This window comes from Vigna angularis, chromosome 3, assembly GCF_016808095.1.
Source record: "Vigna angularis cultivar LongXiaoDou No.4 chromosome 3, ASM1680809v1, whole genome shotgun sequence".
In the NCBI taxonomy this organism is placed as follows: domain Eukaryota; kingdom Viridiplantae; phylum Streptophyta; class Magnoliopsida; order Fabales; family Fabaceae; genus Vigna; species Vigna angularis.
The window spans coordinates 19630530-19654427 of record NC_068972.1 but is presented as its reverse complement, the minus strand read 5'-3'; the positions used below and the strand labels follow the sequence as shown (position 1 = coordinate 19654427).

Genomic DNA, 23898 nt, shown 5'->3' with positions numbered 1-23898 from the left:
TGAATTTGATAAAAAATAGGTTTGATTAAATTTTAAGTTTATCCCCTAAGATGATGTTAAGTTGATAATGCTTGTATACATTGACATGGTGGCAAAAACACTCATGTAAAACACACACTCACACACACATTTATATATATATATATATATATATATATATATATATATATATTCCCTAAAATATATATATATATATATATATATATATATATATATATATATATATGATGATTTCAAATAAATGTTAAAAATTAAAACTATCTCAAAGTAGTATTATTGTATAATATATTGAGTTGATGATATTTGAGTTTGGCCTACTTTATGATATAAGCATGTCAACCTGAAAAGAAATGTTAAGAAAAGAGTTGATGAAGGTGTGAGAACAGAGAATAAGCCAAAATCAGAGGCTCAGCTGGCTAAGGCACCCAAAATGAAAAAGAGAATGTTTCTTTCTTTGTCGAATCGAAGATAACAATGAAAACAAGTTTGATTTTGACGAACACTATATGAAGGACGAAGCACTGAGTTTGAAACGGAATTACCGAAGCATAAACGACAAAAAACACAAAGCTATATAATTCAACCATGTCAGCATGTTTATTTGGTTTTGCATGAAAATGGAATCTTCTTTAACACCTCCTCCTAAGTTCCGCTTCAGAGACCACTCTCTCATGGAATCTCAAAACTCCTCGGATTCCACCTCCGACGCCGTTTCCGCCGCCTCACCGTCCGTCACTCACACTCACGCCGACCTTCAAATTGAATCCATAACTGCAAGAGTATTTTCTTCACCTTTTATTTATGGAAATTTTATTTTCATAATTATTCACTCGACAACATTGTTAAAATACTTGAACAAAGGTAAATAAAAGAATGGAACACGTATGTTTCTTCCGGTTTAGTTTGGCTTATTTGTGGTTCGATTATTGATTTAGGGCATTAAGCATTTGTGTGATGAACTTCTGGAGCTAAAGGAAGCAGCTAATGAAGATTTACAGAGAAACATATATGCCAAGTATTCCACTTTCCTTAGGTAATTAAAATCTCCAATTTTTACCTTTTTATGTTTATCTCAATACTATATCCTATGTGATTGTGGGTCCATGTTGAAGTATATTAATGTAATTCCATGATCACGTGAGAGAATTGAAGAGAGGGTGCAATTTCTTTTTTGTGAAATGAACATTTTTTTGTTGCTTAAGGAATTTCATTTGAAAACGGACACTGTTATGGAAAGTAAAAAATAACATCTCTTGTTAAAATATTAAGAGATGTGAGAAACAACAATGAGGATAGTTTATGTTAAATGATTATTCTATAGAAGGTGGACTGGGAAATAGTATTTTGGTGGTGACGGTGTTATGCTCTCTATGTGTAGAGTACTGGAGGAAGCTAGAGAAATGGAAAATGAGCTTGTGCAAATGGAAAACCATTTTGTATCTCATAGAAGACGAGTAAAGGATCTTATAGATCGAATATATCCAAAGATATTGTCCATAGATATAACCTTCGAAGATCATGTAAATGTTGTCCCATCTCCCCCCAGAGAATTGGAAGCTCTTGTCAATGAATGTTTAGAGAATTTGGATATTCGCATGTCAGAAAACAAGATAGATGAAGCCCTGCACTTTCTAGAATCTGCAGATGAGCATTATCAAAGCCTTCTGTTGCAAGATTGTTCCCATAGTGAGATGATGTTGTATGAATCCGCAATTTCTGAGAAAAAGTCCATGCTTATACAACAGTTTGCACAAATAGCTGAGAATAAAAGAACAGCAGGACCGGAACTTCAGAGGGCACTAGAAAAACTTTGCAGACTTGGTGATAGTCAACTTGCTATTGATCTATTGCTCAAGCATTACCATTTGCGTATTGTGACTGGAACAGATAATTTACAGTGGGCAAAGTTATCTTCAAGTGAGTTATATATAAGGGAACTTGCAAGGTTCGTGTTCTCAATCATTTCACAAGCAGCAAGGAGCTTTGTGATGTTGTGTGGAGAGACTTCTTCATGTACCTCAGAACTCATGCTTTGGGCTTATGAAGAAACAAAGTCATTTATCATTTGTTTTGATAGATACATTAAAGGCACCTCGGCAATGAGTGGAGGATTGTCTTCTGTCATAAAAGCAGTCAAGTTTGCTGTCATTTATTGTTCTTTATTAGAAAATCAGAAATTAGTGTTGCAGCCATACTTAGTGAAGCATCTCTGTCCCTGCGTGGAAGAGATTTTAAACACGCATATAAAGCATTTTAAGAAAGTGATTGCAATCTTCTCAGTGAGCGATCCTTGGATTTTAGAGAAGTATCTTGTGTCTGGAGTGTTTGTTGGGGCTGGATCTTCAACTCTAGCTGTTGGGGAACAACATGACTACTGCTTGCTAACTACTAGTGGCCGAAAGGTTCTGACATTATTGCAGGTTTGTTCTATATATAGATTGCTATATAATGTAAAGTAAATCGCAAAAGATGAGTAGGTGACATGTTAATATAGAAATTCCCACATTGTAACCAAACTGCAATTTTGGTAGTTTTTTGTCAATGCTACGATGGCAGGACCTCTTCGCTTAGATTTGCAGAACTATCTACTAAGACTTACCAATCATCAGCCTATAAAATTGCCATCCCTTATTATTAAAACAAAGGGGCATACTTGCATTTTTTTTAGACTTTGATAACGTAAAAATTGTATAAATTAAAGAGAACTTATCATTTTACCACTTTCTTTTCTGTTTGGCTTGCATTATAAGCGGATACCATTGCATGAAAAAAGTAGGAAAGATTAGTATTGTTAATTTTATTATTTAATGTTATTATTTGTTTATAATCAGGCCATGATAGAAGATATTTCTCCCTTAGTTTCCCTTCAAATGGGGAGTTTAGTCATTAGTGGAATCACTAACCTCTTCACAGAGTATATTGCTATACTTGAAAGAGCCCTTGCTTATGAAACAAGTTCAACTGAACAAGGTAGTCCACGAATGAAGTTTGCTGAGTCACTACCACAACAGGTTTCTATTTTGGCCAATTTATCAACGTTAGTGCGGTTTCTCTCTATCATGGTAAAAAATATCTTTAGCTGCACTGATCAGGCAGAATTACAAGTCTGGGGAAACCTTTCAATTGTTCATCAGCACCAAGGACTTAATGATTTCTTATTGTTTATTGAAGAGGGTTCTAATAAGTTGAGAAACGTGTTCTGCCAGCAATTAATTCTCAGAGTATTGTGTACTTACCATAGACATGAAATATCTTCAGACAGTCATTGCAATGGCCAGTTGGAAGCTAACACCATCCACAATCTAACGCCCTCTGGTATATTTCAGGTATTATTTTGACAAATAACCACTTAAAGACTAATGATTGTTATGGTATATGAAGGCAATAGATCGAGAAAATAACTACTTAAAGAATAATGATTGTTATGGTATTATTTTGCAGCACTTCTTAATTTTTGAAATTGTCATAAAAGAAAGGTATACAACCAGAAAAAAGGGTGTACATAACCACAGATTAATATTTCTTATCTATTTTTGCATCCCAAAATATTTATGCAAGATTTTTATTTTGATTAAATTTTTTGTCACTGTCTTGGACAGGTTTTATTTCTAGAATTGAGGAAAATAGAACAACTTGAGGAAGAGGGTGTATTTGAAGTGAATTGGTTGATGGGATTACTGAGAGAATTAATGGAGTCTATGTTTATTTGGGTTTCCAAAAACAAAGAGATCCTTGCAACTGAAGAAGAGAATGTGAGCTCACAAACTGATGAAGCCAAACAGGTTTTTTTATCCTTCTTTATTCTTTGTAGGTCTGTGCTGAAAGAGTAAAAGCATCACCGCTGCTAATTTGCTATTTTTTTTTGTCAATATGGCTGCTATTCCTATTTACTGCAGAGTCCTTCTAAACCGGTCATCTAGTTCCTATGAAATTTTGATCATTTCCATGTCAGTGTGTTCCTGTTTGTACCCAAAATTCACCAACATTTCTGGAAGACACTAGCTTCTTGGGTTGTTCATATTTTTTGTGTATGTTTACTGGCGAGAATATATTCCAAATCTCTAACACCTTTGATGTAATATACAGCAATATTCCTACATTCTTAATCACAAAATTCAATTGACTTCAGATGTGAGGCTTAGTAGAAATGTTCAATTTTGTAGAGAAAGTTTGATGTAGTTTAAATCTGGTGTCTAAGTAAGCGTGTTCAAATTTTAAATGGTGAAAATTCTTGAAACATTTTCTTTCTTAACCTCCAGTTGGCAAAATCAACTAGCAAGGGTCTCTTTAAAGCACTCAGTAAATCTCATATTGACACTGATATTAACCCAAAGATAAATCCATTTTCGAGACTATATGTTTGTTGGAACAAATTAGTTAGGAAAAATATGTTAGAGATCTTACATTAGTAGAGATGAGATCAATATAAGTGGTTGCAAAACTCATTTTACAATCTGGTTTTATAAATTTGAGTTAAACTTAAAATCTATTTATTAATATGGTGATAGGTTTGGTATTATCTATAGTAGAAGGAAAAAAAACATGACAGTTAAGACAGTTATGTTATAACTGTCAGGGGCATCATAAAACAGTCTGTTTGGGTGGGTGGGAGGATGCTATGTCTTTTGAATCTTAGTTTAAAGGAAGGTTATGGAGAGTGAGGTCTCTCGAAATACCTCAGTTGTAATAGAGTTCTTGTCTAATTTCCTACTTCATTGGTAAGGAATAGACCTTGTATGAATAAAAGTGTATCTTTCTGTATAATTCTCTTTCTGAATCTATCAACTAGTATTCAGAGCTGAGATCATGGTTGTGTGGAGGGGTGGAAGATAGGGTATGGTGAATACAAGAATGGATGCCTGGAAAAGATAGTTCAAGAATTGGTATCATATGGTATAAGAACCATATAGATGAGTCTGTCCTTGGTTTATGCCTTGGAAATCTCATATATCACAATTTTAATCATGTAAAGTGATTCTTATCCATTTTCTTTCTCCATTGAGCAGTTTCTTTTGGACGTGCAATTCTTGGTGGAAATTGGAATGTATGGAGGATATTTCTCCGACGATCCTTTACTCCTTCTCACTCTCATGAAATCAACCTTCAATTCAGCTGGACTAGATCCTTTCAAGTAATGCATTCTTATTTATAGTGCTTTTAGAAATTTAGTGTTCTTTATTAATCAAAGCTCTGAACCCAAAACTATCTAACCACTACGACACATTTCTCAAACAAAATGCACGTTCATAACCAGACAGACCCTTTGAGTTCTCTTGTATGATTCTATTAGAATCAAGCCATGGTTCATCTGAAATCACATCATTTGTTCCATTATTTTTCTCTCTTTTATTCTTCATAAAGAACTTCCTTTGATGATAATATAGTTTCCCCATTATTCCTATCTTTATAATATTCACAAATACACTCTATATAATGGGAGGTTGTCATGATATTAAAGGTAACCAAAGTTTTAAACATTGCCTAATATAGAGATATCTCCTGATGGTGTTCTGGTGTTCCTTTTTAGAGATGCAGATGAAGATGATTGGGTAATAGATGCTGCTACTAAAACAATTCAAAAGCTGTTGGAAATTGAGAAAGCAAGTTTGCAACCAGAGGAGCATCTAGTTGCCATCACAGAGGAGTCACATGAGCATGAGAACCAAATCAAACAATCCGCATATGGCAGTGATTTTTCCGAGGAAGTTGAATCAAATTCTTCAGAGAATAATTTAGATGCAGTGGTGGATGCAGGGAGAGATGAGATTGCCAAACACGAAACAGAAGTTACTGTTGATGCAAAAACATCTTCACCAGACATAGTATTTAGCCCTGAAGAGGGGATCATTACTGAAGGGAGTTTATGTTGATACTAGAGACACTTCAAATTTGAGAACACCTTCTATGAGCACTTTGCAATCAGAGAATACTGATTTTGAAAGAGGCAAATGATAGAAAAAAAAAAGAGCTGATCCTAACATTTGGGCGAAATAGGACTCAAATCCAAGGAATCCAAATCAAAACCAGACTAATGATCACCATTTATATAATTTATAGTTATACGTTTATTCAATTTTAACTTTATGTTTTTATTTATGGCACCTAATGTAAAACTTATCTCATACCATATTCAAAGACTGAAAATGAAACAAAGATCAAAAAGAAGAAAAGAAGGAATACTATTTTGAATGTTATTTTTCAGTTGCGTATTGTAGCATTGATTATAAATTACACACAGAAATCAATTATAAGAGACTAACTAATTTATAACAATATTGTAATTATTTCAATTAACAATAGAGAAGTCTAATATCTCTTTTACGTTAGGGAAGGAATATCATTCATATCCGACTTGGAATAAATAAATAAAAAAGTAAGGAGTTAAGGCTTTTTGTGTAAATATATAAAGTTGTTACAGTGAATCAATTAATAAAAGTTTAATCAAATAAAAAAGGTTTTATTTTTCGTGATTTTTTTTTAAATAGGTTTTTCAAATTTTTTATCTTAATTAAGTTTTTATTTTTGAAAAATTAAAATAATTAGATATGTTAATTCGTATTAACCCTTTAAAAAGTAACGTGATTTTTTTGAATTTTTTAAATATATTTTTAATTATTTTTATTTTTAGTTTTATAAAAAACTTGACAATCATAGAAGTTTGATAGCAAAAAAGTATCGGGTAGCTGTTTACCCGTACCGCGCAGACATCCCTGTTACGGTGATGGAGCAAATTTAAAACTAATTTGAATCTCTGATGCAATAATTCATTGGAAAAACGAAGACACGACACCACAAAATCCTTTAATGATTGAAAGAAACGGAGTTTTTAATTCGAATTAATTCCCTTTTACACACTGATACTATGTAACGGTTAGTTTCCACTTTTTCAAATAAAATATAATTTTGGTGAAAGGAGAAAGAGGCTTTGAGGTTTGTTGACCGTTTCTGAGGCCCCATCACGCTCTTCCTCTTTCTTTTTTCTTTCTTCTTCTTCTTCCCCTCAGTCAAATTACATGTATTTGATGCCACCACTCCCACTCTTCCTCACCCTTCTACCCTTCTTCCAAACATTCTTCCTCTGAATGGGTTGCTTTTTTGGTTGTTTTGGTTCCTCCAAACACTCAAACAACAGGCGCAAGGTTCTTGTAAGAAACTTTCCTTTTCTTGTCTTTTTAGTTTTTTATAAAAATGAGATCTTTTCTTTCCAGTTTTATCAGCAGCCAACAGAGCCCAGTTAATTTCTTTCTTTCTTTTATCCTTTTTTTCAGAGAAATGGTAGTAGCAATGGCAAGCAAGAGCAACCTACTGTCTCTTTGGTTCCGGATTGCTCCAAAAATGCCGTTAACCCTATACCACAACTCCTGTAAGTAGTCTCAATCCATGATCTTCTATTTCATTCGTTGCTTTCTATTTTTGAAGCTTTTGGATAGAGATAAATGTTGTTTGCTGCCTCTCTGGTTGATGCAGTGAGAAAAGTGCGGAGCAACTGAGTGTTAGTAGCAGAAAGAAAGTGACATTTGATTCAAACGTGAAGACCTATGAACCTTCTTTGGTGGATGAAGTTGGAGAGAGGAAGAATGAGGATGGTGGAAAGGAGGAAGCTTTGGTTCATCCAAAGACATCTTCCTCTGAAGATAATAGTTGTGTTTCTTCAACGGGGTCTTACCCACCCAACCATAGGTACCAGAATTGCCGGGACAGTGAGGATGAGGAGGAAGAGATTGATTATGAGGACAGTGATCTTAGTGATGAGGATGATGATGATGTCATCAGAGAAGAGTGCAAAGAATTCGGGGAGGACTTTGGAGAAGATGGAACGGTAGCAACTGCTGCTGCTGATCATGTGTTTGCTGAAGAGGTTGATGTGAAGTCAATCGAGTCCAACCTCAATGCCAGAGACAGAAGTGTTTATGTTCATCCTGTACTGAAACCAGTGGAGAATCTCACTCAGTGGAAAGTTGTGAAGTCTAAGAAAACACCCTTAAGACCTCAGAAAGAAAATGAGTTTGGGGAAGGTGTGGAAGAATCACCTTTCAGCTTGAAATCAGAAAGTGACACACCAAAGAAGTTGAACCAGGAGATCCCTGTTGATGCCAGCCTGTCAAATTGGTTGGTCTCACCAATGACTACACCTGCTAACAACAAGGCTGGCTCAGCGACTTTATTTCCTGGTACCCCTGACAGGAGCACCCCACAAAGTCCATATTCTGTGTTAAGTCACGAAGATAGGCCAATTTTAGGTGCATTGACATTAGAGGAGATCAAACAATTTTCGGCTACTTCTTCTCCAAGAAAGTCACCTAGTAGGAGTCCAGATGAAATGCCTATTATCGGCACTGTTGGGACCTACTGGAATTTTGCAGCCTCATCGGAAGGTTCTGGCTCAGCCTCTTCCTTTAAAGGAATTCCGAACTCAACAAGCAAGTACAGAGAGGTAAAGATGAGGTGAATTTTAAGAGATGTTGTTACTCCTAAGTTGAGGGTGAATTCTGATTTGGACATACGTTGGTGTGGTTGTGCAGGATAAGAGAGTGAATTGGCACTCAACCCCTTTTGAGACAAGATTAGAGAAAGCTTTGAATAGAGGTGCTGCTTCTTATGTTCCTCGTGTATTTTAGACTCGCTTGCAATAGTGTGTGGTTTGGTAAAGGGAGTGAATTGTGCAGGGAATGTATTTATTTTATTATAAATGTGAGAGTGTCAAGGGTTTACTTTTCCATTATAATTTGTACTTGGCTTTAATATTCATCATGTTATTAGCAATTCAAGTGCTGTTTATAGCGAGTAATAACAATAATGTCTGTGCAGTCTCTTGGTGAGGTCAAGTGGTCTTTAATCTGTTGTTCACTTTTTTATACAAGTTAATACCCCAAAAGGTAGAAAAATGCCCATACTCGTCTCCATGTACACACCATCCCCTTAGCATCTTATCCCACACTGTCGGAGTGCTGGACCTGTCTGCTTGGGCAAGAAAATATCAATTCTCACCCAAATCATTGAGAAAATTATGGCTACAAGTATTGACCAGAGGACTACAATGGTAGGGGTTCTGTTTTGCTTTCCCATTAGTCCTTTGAGGAAAGGATACAAGTGCACAATGACCCACAAGGAGAAGAAAAGCTTCCCAAAGAAAGGTCCCCATGAGTCATAGCCATTGTTAATGGCATCAGAGATTCCAGCCACAATTCCCACCATATTTAAGATCACAAGACTTGTTGGTGGGATTAGAAGACTAGTCCACTTGAAGAGATGGAACTGTCCAAATGAAGTGTCATGAGCTGATTTTGCTCTCACGGTGAAGCTAGAGTTTACTCCTCCAACTTTAAGAAGACCTTGAAATACAGCAAAAAGGTGTGAAGATACACCCCCAATGACCCAGAATTGCTCATTGCGCCACCAGTCATGAATGCTAACCCCACTCCAACGAAGCTCTAGCACACAAGTTAAGATGATGGAGATAAATAAGGCCATTAACCAAATGCTAGCAAGGTTTGACAGCTGCACAAAAGAGAAATTTAGTCAGACGATATTGTCAATAAAATTGTTTTTCCTTCTTCCAAAGTAATCGCGTATTAAGTAATCGCAAGAAATCAACATTGATTCTGATCAAATTTTCAACCAGTTTCAATCCCGTGGTTGTTCTCTCTATAGCCAAAATCATTTAGAATTCTTCCTCAAGACTTTATCATTTTGTGAATTTTAGTACTAGACTGCTAGCATATATTGTTAAGAAGAGTGCAAACAAATTCTATTGACTGAATTTTTGACAAGTAAAAATTTTAGAGTCTTCTTATTTAATGAATTCCGCTTATGAATTTGTAATCTACAATAACTTGTAAAATAATTCTTGTTATGTTAATGAGAAAACCAAAAGCATGCGGTATTCAAGTTAATTGAATATAATAATTGATTACTGTGCACCTACAGTGGGGATGATGAACTTTCCAGTCAGAAGACAGACAGCAGGAATTGTACAGTAGATCAGCAGGGGGATAGAGGTAAATGGATAGACGATGGAGTTAACGTAGGCCAACCTCTGTAGCAATTTCAGTTTTCCACTATAGCCATACCACAAAGGACAATAGCCACTAAAGAAAATCTCAGTAGAACCAGCAGCCCATTTCAGAACTTGGTGTAATCGATCTGATAGATTTATAGGAGCAGATCCCTTAAAAGCGGCTTTCTTTGGCATGCAGTACACTGATTTCCATCCTCTACAATGCATGTTGAACCCAGTTAAAATGTCTTCTGTGACTGAACCATATAGCCACCCAATCTGCAGAAGAACAAAATGTCAAGATGACTCGATTCCTTAGCAGTCATGAAATTTAAGCTCCTATTTTCATAAGGGAAATAAATGTCTGATTAAAAAACTGGATTCTTGTTTCTTGATGTGCGTTGGAGCTCCCCTAACTACAAATCTATATAACAATTTTCATTTCAAGGACTTCTGTGTACAGAATGCAAAAGGGAAATAGTTCATTTGCAATAACTGGGTTACCTCTTTTCCCCATTCAGTTTTCTCTTCATAGTCACAGCTTATAACATGAATTGCTTCCTTAATCAGTACTCGGGTGTTTGTGCCTTTGGGAAGTCCACCATCTTCCATCAAAGCAGAAGCAATGAAAACCGGTGATTGTCCAAATCGTTTCTGTAAACTTTTCATGGACATGAAGGATAATTCCTCTTCCTCTTCGTCATCAAAGTCTACAAGTTCCTGATCAGTGTCGTCATCAGATGAAGACTCGGAGTCACTACAACAGCAGCTGCAGGATGAAGGCCAGCAGCAACTCTTTATCTTTGGCCTTTTATCAGAAAGTGGATCAAAGCCATATAATGCTTGCCTGTTGAATACACATCCAGTACCAACATACAGAGGACCTTGAATCCCATCAAGACATTTCATGTTGATCTATGATACAAAGAAAGCAAAATTCAAAGGAGTAAGGATCAGTTAATGAAATTGCATTTTGTATATAAGTTTAGGAAAATAGTCCTTACATCAAAGAACACAGTATTGTGATTAGCATATCTGTCTTTGCAATCGATGCCATTGAACCTTTTTGGAAATTGGACATAACAGAACTTCTTTCCAAGTTGGGGGTCCATTAAAAAGCACATGGACTCCCTGAGAACCTTGCTATTATTGATGAATTGGTCACAATCCAGATTTAGTGCAAAAGGTGCATTCGTAAGCACAGCAGAAACTCGAACCTTTTGAAGAAATAGAACAGTGAAAAGATTATAAACAGTTGTGTGATATATATTTGAAGTTTTAGGTTTTAAGCTACTTACCAGAGCATTCATGGCACCAGCTTTCATGTGGTGTTGATATCCAGGACGTTTTTCCCTGGAAACATACACAAGCCGAGGTAATTCTTTGCCTTCCTTATCCAGTGAGCCAGTACTTCCTAGACATACCTGCAAAGACAAGTCCGTGGTTTCATTTTCTTAAGTGCTTGTTTTGTTGGTATCCAAACTTCTGAAGAAAGAATTAATTTTTAGACTGAAGATAATTAACACTTTTATTTAGGGGACATAAATCAGTAAAAATTAACTTTTGTTACAGACGCAAAATCAAGAAACAACAATAAAGAATGCAATTGCCAAACCTGAATCATTCCGGGATGATCATCCATGTTGCTCCCAGGCCATGGGTTACCGTCTTTCATAACCCAACCTTCTTCTGGTTTCTTCTGAGCCTTTGCAACCAGTATGTTAATTTTCACCTTGAATTCTTCGTATTCTCTCTGTAAAAGTGCAAAGGAAAATGCCTCAACTCACACATGGGCAGTAGAGCAGCATAAAAAAGAAAAATCAATAGTAACTTTCATGGTTTATTTGTGTAGTCCTCACCTTCATAGCCCTGCGATCCTTAACAAATGTAGGGTGCACCTTATCTTTCAAGTAATCAAGTTTCTCAGAGAAATAAAACTCAGGTGCCCTTGTCTCAATGTTGTATTTGTTACAAAAAGGAACCCATATTCTAGCAAACTCGGCAGTTTCTGACAAGGTATCAAAGAGAAGCATTGAAGCACTGTCATCTGAGACATAGCAGCTAACCTTATCAACAGGGTAATCAACAGACAAGACTGATAAAACCGTGTTTGCTGTTATAATAGGTGGTTCCTTAAAAGGGTCTGCAGTGGTTACAAAGATATCAACCGGGGCTAGAAGGTTTGGCTCTCCTTCACTCTCAAACCTTAAGGACAAACGTTCAAGGTAAGTTTCACGAGTAATAGGGAACCACTTGGGGAGTTGGTCAACCATCCAAGATAATGCAAGCCAGATTTCACAGACTACAGAGATTATCCATAAGGCAAGTGCATCATGCACTGGAGTTGTGATGCGCAAGTGGAAGAAGAAAACTAGGATAACCACACGCAAGATTATGACTATGCGATATGGGTTGATTAGGCTTGAAGCTATTGGAACCTTGCGCCACAATGGTTGCCTTGCCTCAGCCAAACTGCAAGGTGCAACACCTCCAAATATTAGTCATTTGTGGTTTCAACAAGAATTTAATTACCAAAAAAATTACAGCGGAAAGGTTTTTTATATATTATGAGAATTTTAATATCTAGAATCATTTCTGTTGTACTGACAATGTAAACTTTTTTATTCTTGCATTGAATAAAGGTTAAAGATAGAAAAATGTAGTTTCATATATACATTGTTTGTGTTAAATTTGTTTACATTAATAAATTGGATAACGTTTTATTCTAATAGTATATATAAATTTAAGTCTACATAGATTATGAGTTCTTTAATTCATTATGGTGACAAACTTACAGATTGTCGTCTTCTTGGTCGTTGCTCATTAAACTTTTCTTATCTTTCCGTTTCTCTTCATTGCTGTAGAATGCTTTCTGTCCTTCAAAATCCTCTACAGAACATAACACTGACTCAGAAAAAGTGTACAAACAAATTAACAGAAAGACCAGAGATAGGAAAACCATTGTGTTGGAGAATAATTAGCTACTAAGGAGTTAAAGTTTGTTTCCATTTTCAATGTTAAATTAATAGAAAAAAAAAAGGCATTCACCACTTCCGGCCACTGAGAAAGCTTGACCATAGTTGTGTTGATTGTAGTCTCCATTTTCCTGCAAAAAAAGACACAACAGGACCTTTGCGCGTTCAAATCCATTGTTAAAAGATTTAATGTATCATAATTTTTGAGTAACAAAACAATTATAGTTGGAGAAGCAAGCGAAATAAGGTGGAGAAAATTGAATGAGCAAAGTGAATACGTGGTCCGAGAAACGGAATCCATTTCGGGAGTGAGAACCAGTAGCTGAGGCAGTACTCATGGCCATTGCAACTAGCAAGCGTGGATTGCCGAGAGAGCAGAAGGGTATTGCTAATATAAGAAATGGAGGGTTAAGAGTGATGATAAAGGAAGAAGGATAAGCACTACTGAAATGTAACCATCACCCTGAGAGTTGGCAAGTCGAGGATTTGATTTTGAGTTGACAATTACTTCATTTGCTCAATCATGATAACTTCACTTGCGTACTGTTAGGTGCTACTTCTGCATGCATGCATGCCCATGCAAGTATTAGCTAATCTCTCTACCTAATTTAAAACCCTATTACCTTCTTCTACACGTATTTTCACTGATTATGTAATCAAATGTTTCTAAATATGTTGAGATAGTACGGTTTGAGTTAATTACTTTAATCGATATCCGTTTTGGAGTCTAAAACTCATTTAAGATCTTGTTGTTAAAAGATGGATTCACTAGAGCAGGAAAAAGGATACGACAGTTATTTTCGTATTATAATAGCAATTTCAAAACCCAAATTTATTAAGACGAGGTGAAAAAATTTTTTGACCTCGGTTAAGAACCGAAATTAAAAGTTAAAACTTTTACGTAAAAAAAAACCAAGACATTAAACAAATTAAAATTAAAAAAATAATTATTTTTGGTTTATAACACTAGTTTCCATAGCAACCATCATCACATGTCTTGTCAGATTTTAAATAATTATTTAATTTTCGAAATTTATGACACAGGTTCTTAGAGAACTGGTGTCAAAGGTACAATTTTATTTAAATTATTTTTTTAATATAAAGATTTATTGTCTCCATCGGATTCAGAACTGAGGCCATAAAACCTTTTCTACCTTAGTTTTTATCATAACTCATGTTTAAAGTCAACATTTTTTTAAATGTGGTTCTGTTTATGTGACATCTTAGATCATAAATATCACAAAAATAATAGACCTGCATAATATATAAAATACGTACATCACAAATATTAACCAGAATATATTTTTCAATAAAATAGATAATTATATATAACCATATATATTTCACAAAATCTCAATGTTTTCATATTTTAATGTACATTATATTATAACCTAACACCTACATACTATTGTACAAATATACGACATATTATGCAAGGGTTTTCCTTATGAAAACAAAGGTCTTGAATCTTTGCATTAAACACAATGAAGTCAATTAGTATATATGATTTCCAAACAATGGACAATTTTTTTTATTAAATGCAAATATTTACATTTCTCAAGTCACTTGTAATATAGGTATGAATAGTTGTCACCATCAAATCAAATTTATTACATAGTAATTGCACTCATATGAGTCAGTTTGTTTATTTACAATATATCGTTATAATAATAATTAACTAACAAAGATAACTGGAATAAAACAAATATAAGAAAGTATTGACCAAAATATCAAACCTTGAAGGCCAACCATTTAAGCTTTTTAGCATTAGTAGTTGATTTTCCTAACAATATCATATGTGCTTCAAATGAACTTTGAAAAAATGAATGTATTAGGATACACTTACATAACAAATAAAGTTCATAACATTGAGGTTCTTACCAATCCAACTGGTTTGAGATGTTTGGGCGGAGACTTGTACAATTAACAGAACCACACAACAATGTTGTCTGGTAGGGAAACCACAAGTAGGTGTCAATGTCGCCTATTATAACTTAATTGTTATGTCTTAAAATCACATATGAAACTTTCAAGTTAACAAACTACACTTATCCAACAAAATAAGGAACAAAATATATCTCCTTCCCCGTCCAAAGTAGTTGGTGACATATTGTTAGATGTCATCAAATTTATTGCTTTCATAAGTGAGTTGGAAATCAATGAACTCATAGATATCATTGAACCCCAAATTATCACTGACAATAAACATATACCATAAAACAAAGAAATTATTTCATATAACCAGATAAATCAATTTTATACAAAGAATGGTTCATAGACTTACATCACCCACAATTGAAGGAGGGTAATATTCAACTCATTTTTCCTCTGCAAGCTCCATGACATCATCCTTATGTAAGTACAATGGGATGTCATAGTTTCTACCAAATTCAGTAGAATCCCATGTAACCATCATCGACTCGTTTGTAATGATGTCAGCAAGCTGGTGTAATGGACCAATTGGGTCATTTTCAGATAAATGAATCTTCTTGGATGTAAGACTTTCCTCTTCATGCGTTTAACATGGAAAAAAAATTAATTTAAACATCAATAACATGTAAAGCGTGAATAATGGAAGTGCATACGTTAAATGAAAAATATTTATCATAGAATCATATCTTTTATTTAGTTTTGTATCTCTTGAATATTTCAGCTCAATAATACGTTACTATAAGGAGTACTTACTCATATTAAAAATTACTTCCTCAATTTTTGTATACCATTAAGAATAATAAAGTTGGAGTACAAATTCCACATTAGATAAAACTAACAAAGTTAAAACCATATAAGAAAAAAAAAGAGGTTAAAAGTGATATAATTTTTAAAGACATCTTTATGTGGGTTGGAATTAAGTCACATATCCTATAAACAAATGCACTAATAAATTATGAGAGTCAATTATTCGTCTTATTAATCAACTTAGACGATTAACAATCATACAACACAACAAATAATATCACATCCTTAAATTCATTGTCTCAAAAGTTTTTTGTTTAAAAATAATGCTAATTTTTTATGTAAGTTAGACTTAATTAATATTTACATAATATTTACTTAATTTCATAAGATGAGTGATTTTTTAAAATTATGATAAGAATAAAAACTACACATATAAATAATTTGCTCGTGACAAATATCTGAATTTTTGTGCCATATCTGAGATATCCATAAACAAAAAAATTAAGAACCACATCTCTCTCTTTTGCGTTGTACAACATGCTAGTTATTTTAAAAACGAAACACAAGCTGAAAATCTTGCTTGATGATGAAATTTTGGGCACACACCACCTTCAACTGTGTACTGGGAAACACTGTTTCAGGTTTTTCGCTAAATCAAAAGTTGTCTTTTTACATTGCATCTATGTTGATTGTTGATCTCATTGTACTAGATTTTCTATAAATCAAAAGCTAACTTGTATATTTCTAAACTATTTCCTAGTTTTTGTCCATTTAGTTGTTGCCACTGTCTTATGCAATAGATATGGTAATATAAAGGATAGGCATATTTTTGTTAACAATTCTTTGCATTTGCACCTTCTTTTGTATCAGATTGTTGCCTTATAAACGTCAATTTTAAGTTCGCACATCATAACTTTCACATCTTTTATTCATAACTTATTTTCTACGAACAAACGGATCTGTTTACGTCCTTTTCCTTTTCTTCTCATAATTTCCTCACTTTCCTCAGAAAATTCCCTTCAGTTTGTAATTTTTACTTCAACTTGCTACTGATAAAACATAAAATCTTATTTCATGTTTATTATTATTACCGGCAATGAAGGAAAGATACTTTATAGTTATTTAATTTCATAAGCGTAAATTGCTTTATTTATTGACAGAACGACAAAAAAAAATAATTAAATTATTTTATTTATTCAAAATTTTAAGACTAGCCAACTAATAAACTATTATCTATTGAAAGGTATTCCCAGTCCACATTTAATTACTATTTTTATATAAATGAATTTTTGAAAGAATTTTTACGAATCAATCTCATCAAACTTAAAACTTAATAATACCCTAAACTTTTCTAACTTTGAATTTTTGTATATAATTCTTTATTGCTTTTTTTGTTTTCATTCTCACTTTCTTCAAAATAACAACAATAAAAGTCATTCATGAATAAATTTCGCAATAATACTACCTCTATATTATTAAATAAATATTATTTTTTAAATATAAAAAAGTTCAGTTATCACTGAATCTAAAGCTTTTGCAGCTTTATGTATTAGTTAATTTTTGTTGATACAAAAGGAAAAAAATAATTTAAATTGATGCTTCAAACATATGTTGCTTCTAGGTTTTGGATTTACAATCCCTTACTATTAAACTGTCACGTTGTCCATTTTTTATTGGTGAGAATTCAAAATATTGATTTACCTTTCATTTACATTTAGAAAGAGAAAAACAAATACAGTGATAGAATATATGATATAAAATAGGAAAGATAAAAAAAGTAATTGTATAATAAATATTTTAGATAAAAAAGAGCATAAATGTGTCATTGTCTTAAAAATTTATGTATCCAATATCAAGATAAATAATATCCTTTATTTTAAATAACCAACTAATGATATTACATTAACCAGTATAATAGATGAAACCATAATGATTATAATTTAATTTCTGTTTAATTGGGACGCTAATCCCATAGTTTCTTGTAGTGGGTGTCTTTGATGGTTTTGGACTCAACGTGTCAATTATTTACTTAAACTTTGTCTCATAAGAACGAACCAGTTTATATGGTTAACATGAAGTTTTTCAATTAAGTTTGATGTATGGTTGTAACATCCCAAAATTATACAGTCATCAACTATATACTTAGAATAATCACATATATTAATAATTCAAGGCAGTTTTAAAACACGGGAAACGACAATTAACGAAAAAGGCCGAACGGCCGTTACTGTACATAACTAAAAGAGCGTTCTAAAAAAGATAAGGACGAACGGTTTACAAAACAAAAACCGAACGTCCGACTATTACAATCGACACAAGAGCGCTCGCTCACAGCCGCTCGCTAATCTAAACTAAAAACCGAACGCCTTTACTGTTCGGCCTTCACTTCCACTTCTACGAGATTGGCGTCCTCCAAATTTTCATCTTCCAGTGTTTCTTCCAGTAACGCCTCTCCATCTGCTCACATCCACACGGATGATCATTGCATAGACCAGACGAAGGTTCAAGGATGAACAACAACACAAGAAAGAGACACAGGGTAAGCTTATTGAATTTAATTCAAGCCAATGCATACATTTCATATATATTAAATACTGCAAGTAAGTTCACAACATATTCATTCAATTCATACGTAAATGTCATCCAAAAATCCTGATACTAGACGACCGTCCGGACTGTATGAATTCTGTGTAGCTACGACGTCCATGCACCCAGGTGTGATAGCTGGAATACTCGTCAGCAGCCACCTGAGGTTAGTCCGTTCTGTCCAAGTTACAGTTATGGACTAAGACCTCCTGCCATTCCCACGCATGACATACTCCTCTCTACTTGAGAACGAGCACTCACGGAATATCAGGATGACCCGCCAGCTAAGCTTGCCACATTCATACTTTACAATCTCAATACCTATTCAAGAGTCGTTCCACCTTGGAACGCTCGTTCAAATCCACAATCACAATTTCAGTTCTCATAGTGTTCGCACATCTTAATTCATTCTCTTAAATACATTTTCATTCTATGTTCCACTTTATTAAAAATACGACGTTCAGCCCCCTTCATAATGAGGACAACCGTGGAGGACAAAACAGAAGAATTTACTCCGTTCCAAAACAGAATAGAACCAATTACCAAATAGATGGACGACCTGTATTAATCAAGGTTAATCGACACTGTCGGTCGACACAGATGGATGATCTGTATTCACAAGGGTGATCGACACAGTAGGTCGACACAGATGGATGATCTGTAGTCACAAAGGTGATCGACACGGTAGGTCGACACAGATGGATGATCTGTAGTCACAAGGGTGATCGACACAGTAGGTCGACACAGATGGATGATCTGTAGTCAAAAAGGTGGTCGACATGGTAGGTCGACACAGATGGAAGATCTGTAATAACAAAGGTGATCGACACGGTAGGTCGACACAGATGGAAGATCTGTAGTTACAAAGGTGATCGACACTGCTCATTATGAGCTCTAAGTAAAGGATCGACACAGCTCAACCTCGACCAGAAATCTTCCCGAATGAAAGTATTTCAATTCAAAGAGTTTTACTAGAACACCAAACAGTCAAGAACCGTTTAATGTCGGACGTACGTTATCATAGAAAAGTTCATATTCAAGTTTCACTTACATTCACTCATTTCTCAGCATACATATATTTTTCATATTTTCAAATACTCATATCAACTCATACTTATGATCATATACCAACAATCAAATAACACAGTTCATACTTCATGCGACACACAAAATGTTCATACAGTACACGACAACCATACGAATTAAATTTAATAAGCTTCCCTTACCCGGATTGTAGTGCGCGTTCTAAGATGAGTGGTTTCTACTCGTCCAAAGTGACTTTCTATTCTCAACGTTCCTCTTAAACTCTTCAACTAAAATTTACAAAAGAAAACGAAAGAACTGAGTTCACGCCCATGCATGCAGTTGGATCAAAGTTTGCAGAGGTTCCAGAAACGAACGTCCAAGTGAACTTACCAGAACTGGAAATGGTTCGGTTTGATGGAAAGCTCAGGACGTCTGGATCTCCTCTACGGTTTCTGAAACTGGATCGAAGAAGGAGAATCGTGAGTTATGGTAGAGGGAAGAATGGAGGTTCTAGAGAGAAGGTAGAGAATTTGAGAGGTCAGAGAGTTTGAGGAAGGAGATGAAGTGTGCAGAGGAATGGGAAGAGTTTTCCAGAAATTCAAGTTTCTCTTCCCAGGCAGGACGAACGTCCACTCGTCGGCTGCCACTTGGATCCCACTAATGTTTTAAAACGCTCCAAAGTGACACTTGTCAGCATGCATGCAGTGTGAGTGTGAGTGCGTTTTAAATGGAAGGGTGTGCGTGTCACGGTGCATTAATGAGAGCACAGTGGTGACTCAGCGGAGTAATTATTGGGGCGTGACAATGGTCAATTTTGAGAATTTTTAATTAAGTCTATTAAATTTTTGTGATATATTGTGTCCTTAAATTTTTTAACTAAATCTGTTACTATTTTTTTTAAAATTTAAAAAATTAACTTTTCTATATTATATTTTTCAAAGGTATAAATAATAATATTATTATAATTTAAATAATTAATATTTATAAATTAAATTCTAATTATTAGTTATAAAAAAATTAACATATAAATGTAATAATTATTTTTAATTTATTTAATTGAAAATATTAATTAATTAATTAAAAGTTAAAAAAATACTTTATATAATTAAATATATTTTTAATATTAATTTATATGTATATACAAATAAACTTTAAAAATAAAAAAATTTAAAAAATTGAAACCAAATTAAAAAATAAAAAATAAAAACTTTTTTAAAAAAAGTGACGAGCTAATTCGGCCTAGACTGTCAATCCGTGCTGTATGAGACAAATTATCACTAATGGTCCATTTTTGTTTGAAGGGTTAGTTCGACCATCCTTTTTTAGGAACCAATGATGAGTCTCACTTGCTTGTTTTGTCACCCTTAGTTTTTTGGAGCATTTATTGGTTTTGGATTTATAGACTGATTACATCGAACATATGCATTCAATGATCATTTTAGAGTTGGTGATGCATAGACAAAGGAGAGTGACTTGAATAGAAGAAGTGATTGATGTGTTTTGGTGGATGTGTACTGAAGTAAGGAGGGATGAGGAAAGAGAACTCTCGGTGACTGGAAGGTAACTAGAAAAGGCCCCTAGTTTAGGGCAAGGATTGCATGGTAGGGTTGACATGCAAAATTTTGGTTTTTAGGAAACACCCATAGCCTATAAATAGAGGTGTCTCATCTCTTGTAATCATCTTTAACGTTGAGTAACGTTATGTTGCCCATTTTTTGTCATACTACTTATCCTAAGATGAGGACTAGAGTAACTCATGAAACTTTTCCAGCCATAACATCGCCCTAGGTTGTGAGCTTTTCACCCTTGTCCATCCATAGCTTCCACATTTTGCCCATAATTTCCACACCATCATCACTAAAGGGACCATCTTCCATAGCATCTCTTCTAACCTAGCTTGATGAGGTTTCTATTAGAAAGATCATTGGACTAATCAGTGCTTGTTAGTTTTGATTTACATCCACTCCATGTGGAATGTGGTAAGTAAATATGTTAATATAATTAAAAGTTTAGGAAATATAGTTTAATTGAGATTGGTATGTTATGTATTGAAGTAACTAAAATATTATTGATTAACAATTATAGAATCAAGATGAGTTGAAATAAGTATCACACAGAAAAAAGATAAATAATTTAATAAATGAACACAAACTAATAAAAATTATGATTGTTAACTATATTTATTGCTAAATTTATTATTTTAACATCTCAACCTCTTCAAATATCCCTTCCATATTAATTTTTACTAAATATCAATTTACATGAATTAAAAACATTATTTTCCTATTTTCAAAAATAATATTCCATAATGGTTCTTCAATATATCAGAACATAAAGTCCGTAAGTGAAACATTTTCTCCCGAAAAGTCAATTTTGGATTACAATTTTTTTTTTCGAACAACTAATTCCGGAAATCAAAATGTTGTTGCTTCGGAATAGAATTTCCGAAATGTAAATTTTCACTTTGGGATTTTATTTTCCGCTACACAGAAGAATCATTATAGAACTTAGTTTCCGCATCACATTTAAATTACTATTATGTTTTCCATACTATTTGGGATAATGTTTTTGGGAAGTATTTTTCGGAAATCGATTTTCGGTAACGTCGTTACCTTCAACAACGAAATAACACCACAAAAATACCCATACTTAACTCACTTTCGCAAATGCCCGGAATGGAATTAAAATAAACGATGGGGTGCAGCAAGCAATAGTGTCTAAGTTGAATTGAATTCAATTGAAGTTTTACATAGCTATTTCACTCTTTTACATTCTGCGGGCAAGGGATACTATCTGGGCTTGAAGTTTAGGCTCAATTTTGTGAATATGTGAACCCAATTTATAATTGCATTTGTAACCCATTTTTAACTCTTCACACCCCCAATATTCAAAACTATTACCCTTCCTTCCCCAACTACATTACCGTTTCTTCATCTTCATTTTCAACCACTTTCATCTTATTTTCACCTATGCTTATCTATGTGAATTTTCAAATCCTTTCACCTTATCCATGACTTCTGCAATAATTGTTTCATTGCTTTTTTTGGGTGTGGTTAATTTGATAGAAACTTTCTATCTCTACAAGGGAAATTTCTTCTTCTCACCTCTTTTGTATTTCCTCACCCCTACGACAGCCATTGTTCTACCCTACCTTGCCCTCCTATTTTCCCATTCACCACCTTCATCTCTTTTTTTTAACCTTTCCAATTTTTTTCTGTTTGCCTTTGGTACTTTACAGTCTATATCTGCCTTCTTTTTTATGACACATTTGAAAATCTTAGACCCATTACTATTATTCCTATTAATGAGTGAAATATGAAGTTAATGGCACTACGTTCAAAGAATTCATTGTAAAATGAGAATTTGAAAAACATTATTTATTATGTCCATATATTCCAGATTGCTAATATATTTAGTTTTGGACATGCGCCTAAATGTTGTTGTGACTGGAAATTAACTATAATAAAAGTAGATTTTGAGTATTAGGGTTAGCGGAAATAAAAAGGATAAAAGTGTTTGCAAAAGTTATGAATAGCTTTATGTTATTTTTTCCCGCTTGCTATATAAATTAGAAACAACTATGTAAGAATAGTCATGGAAGTATTAACATATTTGTATATAGTACAAAATGAAAATAATTACAATTTTAACTCAAAAATCTAATTTCATTGTTTAATTTCTGTTAATAATCAAGCTAATTGAACACCTATTCGACCTTTAATAATTGTCATATACGTTTGTTAAAGTAAAAATTAACCACAATATACAATTAGCCTTGAAAGAAAAATTGAAGATTTTAAATTTACAAGAAAAAGAAAACAAGTTCCTTTATTATTATTTACATGTTAATGTTAATTTATACACATGGTAATCACTAAAAAAATATGTGTTTAATTACTTTAACAATTAATGGAGATCAAATAAAATTAACAAAATTAATATTTTTGTACTAAAATTGTGCTTTTTTTTCTTATTATATTAAAAATGACATTCCAATTATGATTATATTCAACTAACTATTTATCGCTAAATTTAGACACAAGTTACTCTTATAGAAACATGTTTTATCTATGCACAGAATTTATCATTAAATTAGTGTTATATCATTTTCTCTATATTACATGTCATTCTTTAGAAGGCCTAAGTTAGTTGTTAGAAAGGTAAAACAATGCAAGACATTTTTTTAGTGGTATGGAATGGAAAGGGAAAAATATCCTAGGAGTTAAGTGAGATAAAGTGTGTTAGCCAAACGAAAGAAAAAGGTATAAGGTCAAAGACCAAGCATTATGAACATAAATAACATATTTAAAGTATAGGGATTGGAGAAATGTAGTAATAAAACTGTTTCAATGGTTAAGAAGTTTCACTGTATATTTGAATGAGACTATTTTGAATTTTTTCATTGGTGGTGAAGCTCGTTAGTGTTAGGCTTATTTTCTATTAGTACTTACAAACAAATTTTCTATTTAGTATAGTGATATCATTCATGCAATCTTAAATGACATGCTAGAATATGTTTACATATTTCAATCCCCACTAACACACAAAAAAGACATTTTACGATTGATATTTTTAGCCTTTAATATTTGGTTTAGATTGAACGCATATTTGAGAGACGTAAATTTACATTTGTTA

The 23898-nt window shown here is 33.6% G+C and overlaps 3 protein-coding genes across 3 annotated transcripts; 2 read left to right on the top strand and 1 right to left on the bottom strand.

Annotated features, from left to right (window-relative positions):
- Positions 1–421: 421 nt before the first annotated feature.
- LOC108325464 (exocyst complex component EXO84B-like) lies at positions 422–6120 on the top strand. The gene is made up of 7 exons (XM_017558542.2): positions 422–779; positions 936–1033; positions 1379–2420; positions 2832–3326; positions 3600–3782; positions 5007–5131; positions 5528–6120. The coding sequence occupies exons 1-7, from the start codon at positions 594–596 to the stop codon at positions 5868–5870; spliced, it is 2472 nt and encodes an 823-aa protein (XP_017414031.2). The 5' UTR covers positions 422–593; the 3' UTR covers positions 5871–6120.
- A 776-nt stretch (positions 6121–6896) lies between these two features.
- Positions 6897–8825, top strand: LOC108326446 (uncharacterized). Its single transcript, XM_017559957.2, has 4 exons — positions 6897–7145; positions 7269–7363; positions 7468–8434; positions 8523–8825. The coding sequence occupies exons 1-4, from the start codon at positions 7083–7085 to the stop codon at positions 8616–8618; spliced, it is 1221 nt and encodes a 406-aa protein (XP_017415446.1). The 5' UTR covers positions 6897–7082; the 3' UTR covers positions 8619–8825.
- Positions 8826–8829: 4 nt separating this feature from the next.
- Positions 8830–13329, bottom strand: LOC108326447 (cellulose synthase A catalytic subunit 4 [UDP-forming]). Its single transcript, XM_052875524.1, has 10 exons — positions 13251–13329; positions 13046–13103; positions 12793–12886; positions 11857–12469; positions 11613–11750; positions 11296–11421; positions 11002–11214; positions 10502–10912; positions 9926–10276; positions 8830–9498 (listed from the first exon to the last, which is right to left on the bottom strand). Exons 1-10 carry the CDS (start codon positions 13314–13316, stop codon positions 8920–8922), a joined length of 2649 nt encoding a protein of 882 aa, XP_052731484.1. The 5' UTR covers positions 13317–13329; the 3' UTR covers positions 8830–8919.
- Between the last annotated feature and the right edge of the window lie 10569 nt (positions 13330–23898).